The following is a 2,254-nucleotide window of genomic DNA, read 5'->3' on the forward strand; positions in this document are numbered from 1 at the left end:
AAAAAAAAGGTGTCTGGAAGTCAGGGAAAAGTCAGGGAAATTTCATTTGGGTCAGGGAAAACTATTCAGTGTCGGCAAATGCTGGCAAATTTCACCAGAGATGGCATAAAATGCAGATTTATTACCACAAAAATTTCTTGCTCGCTCCGCTCGCGAGCATAGACGCTATCTTGGCCTATTCTTTTACCAATATTCTGATTTTCAGTATTCTTTTTAGTTTTCAGAAGTAACGAATTAATTTTTGCGTCCCGTTTCTTTCTGTATTTCTACGACATTGACCTCCTATTCTACTCAGAAAAGTCAGGGAAAAACGGGATATTTTGGTCTGGAAGTCAGGGAAAAGTCAGGGAAAATAGAATTTGGGATCTGGTATGAACCCTGCTTTAGGATTTACAGTCAGGGGGCAACTTAACCGATATCCCGTCGCATGACCGCCGAATCACAAGCAGAGCACGGTTGGTGTGTACGTTTGACTAGCTTGGAGGGGTCAGGGGGGGGGGGGGCAATTGAGATTTCCCAGAGGGCACAAATCCCTGGCCTTTACCTGGCCCCTGAAACCTTCCGATTGGGATGTTGGTGCGTTATACTGTTCTTGAGGAAATTTTTAAAATATTATAAGTCTCGGGTAACTTTCGTTGCCACTCCATGTAGCCCTACTCTCATGGTTAGGGCTAAGATTTTTTTCTACAGACTAAAAGACCGGTGAAAACCGCCTGCTACTTTGATTGCAAACAATTTTGTGTAAATAGTGATAAAATGACTAGGATCTACAGAGACCCCCAACAGCAATGAATCAAGTCCATGTGGGCCAGAAATATAAGTAAAGCATTCCAGTAAAGCTGAAATGCAGAGGAATGCGGGGAAGAAGAAAACGGAAATCACTATGCTTTAGAATGGTGACTTCCGTTTTCTTGTTTGCTGCATTCTTTTGCACCTCAGCTTTACTGGCATGCTTACTTGGCTGAGCGATTCGCGAAGCCTTTTACTCCAGTGATGAGTTATGATTAAAACGTTTCTCGTGTGTGTGCGTGTGTGTGTGTGTTGTTTGTATGTCTGTCATCACGATAACTCGAGAACGTTTTATGTCACTTGGTGTACTCTACGCGCGAGGGGTCGCCAACTCACCTCAGCAGTATACGGAGTATTATAGTATTATGCGTTATTATGGCACGTTTTAAGGGATTTTATGTCATATTATTTGATATTTTGAAGTATTATAGACTACTATCAGGTATTATAAGGTATTATGGGTCTAGCGACCCCTCGTTTACGCGGGTCTCCAGCGGTTCTAGCAGTAAGATTTGCGACGTTGCCACGCTCAGAGTCACATCGTCCATTATGGCTTGAGAATGGTGGCAGAATTTGGGATTTGGTACAAGTAAAATTTGCTTGAGACAAGCACTCGTTACGAAAACTAACTTTCAGGGAACTTTCAGGGAACAGTTCTCACTGGTCGTCTCTAACATGGTGACGTGTATAAAGCATTCCGGTAAAGCCAAAATGTAGAAGAATGCGAGGAAGAAGAAAACGGATATCACTTTGCTTTTCTATGGGACTTCCGTTTTCTTGTTCCCTGCATTCTTCTGCATTTCATCTCTACCGGAATGCTTTATGGATAATGTTCGAACAGAAACACACACGCCGTCGGAATGGTTTCCTTTGATATCCAGACTTTAACTGTGGATGCCTAGTGGCCATATAAATATAATTTCACAGGTCTAAACTTTTAGGTCACAGCCGTCCCATCGGTCTGGCATTCTTGCGCTGTCCTTGAAAAGCACCGTCCCGCCAGCTATGTTATGATCGGAGACTTTAATGACATATCTAAAGTAGCGATTGGATTAAGAACTCGCCATCCTACCCGCTGGAATAGCACTGCACATTTTCTACTCCTGATCAGGTAAGCGAAGACACATTTTTTGTGGCGATTAAATGTCTTTTGTCTAATACGACGCCACTCAATAGACCATTCAACCGACTGTGGAATAAGAAAGAAAAGAATCAAAAAGCACCGGAAACAGTATTGATAAACAGATCAAACCGCTTACTTTTTCTAGTTTTCTTGACCAAGATAATTATTCTGGACTTGGTGTGCCACAGAGGTGTACAAAAATGATCTACATACTGGTTTTTGTTACTGTTTCTGGTACTTTTTGATTCTTTCCTTTCTTCTTCCTCATTCGGTGGAATGGTCTATTAGAAGCTCCTGATTCAGAATGTGTGTTTTTTTGTTAATTTTTTCTTTGGGTGGGGG

The 2,254-nt window shown here is 41.9% G+C and overlaps 1 protein-coding gene across 1 annotated transcript in view; it reads left to right on the forward strand.

Annotated features, from left to right (window-relative positions):
• LOC127749617 (uncharacterized) overlaps positions 1–1,904 on the forward strand; it is a 31,477-nt gene extending 29,573 nt beyond the window's left edge. Inside the window, exon 3 of the mRNA XM_052268476.1 lies at positions 1,731–1,904. Within this exon, the coding sequence (XP_052124436.1) occupies positions 1,731–1,904 (174 nt within the window). The remainder of the gene's footprint in view (positions 1–1,730) is intronic.
• Positions 1,905–2,254: the final 350 nt, after the last annotated feature.

Source organism: Frankliniella occidentalis, unplaced genomic scaffold, assembly GCF_000697945.3.
Source record: "Frankliniella occidentalis isolate FOCC.00 unplaced genomic scaffold, Focc_3.1 Scaffold70, whole genome shotgun sequence".
Lineage (NCBI taxonomy): Eukaryota > Metazoa > Arthropoda > Insecta > Thysanoptera > Thripidae > Frankliniella > Frankliniella occidentalis.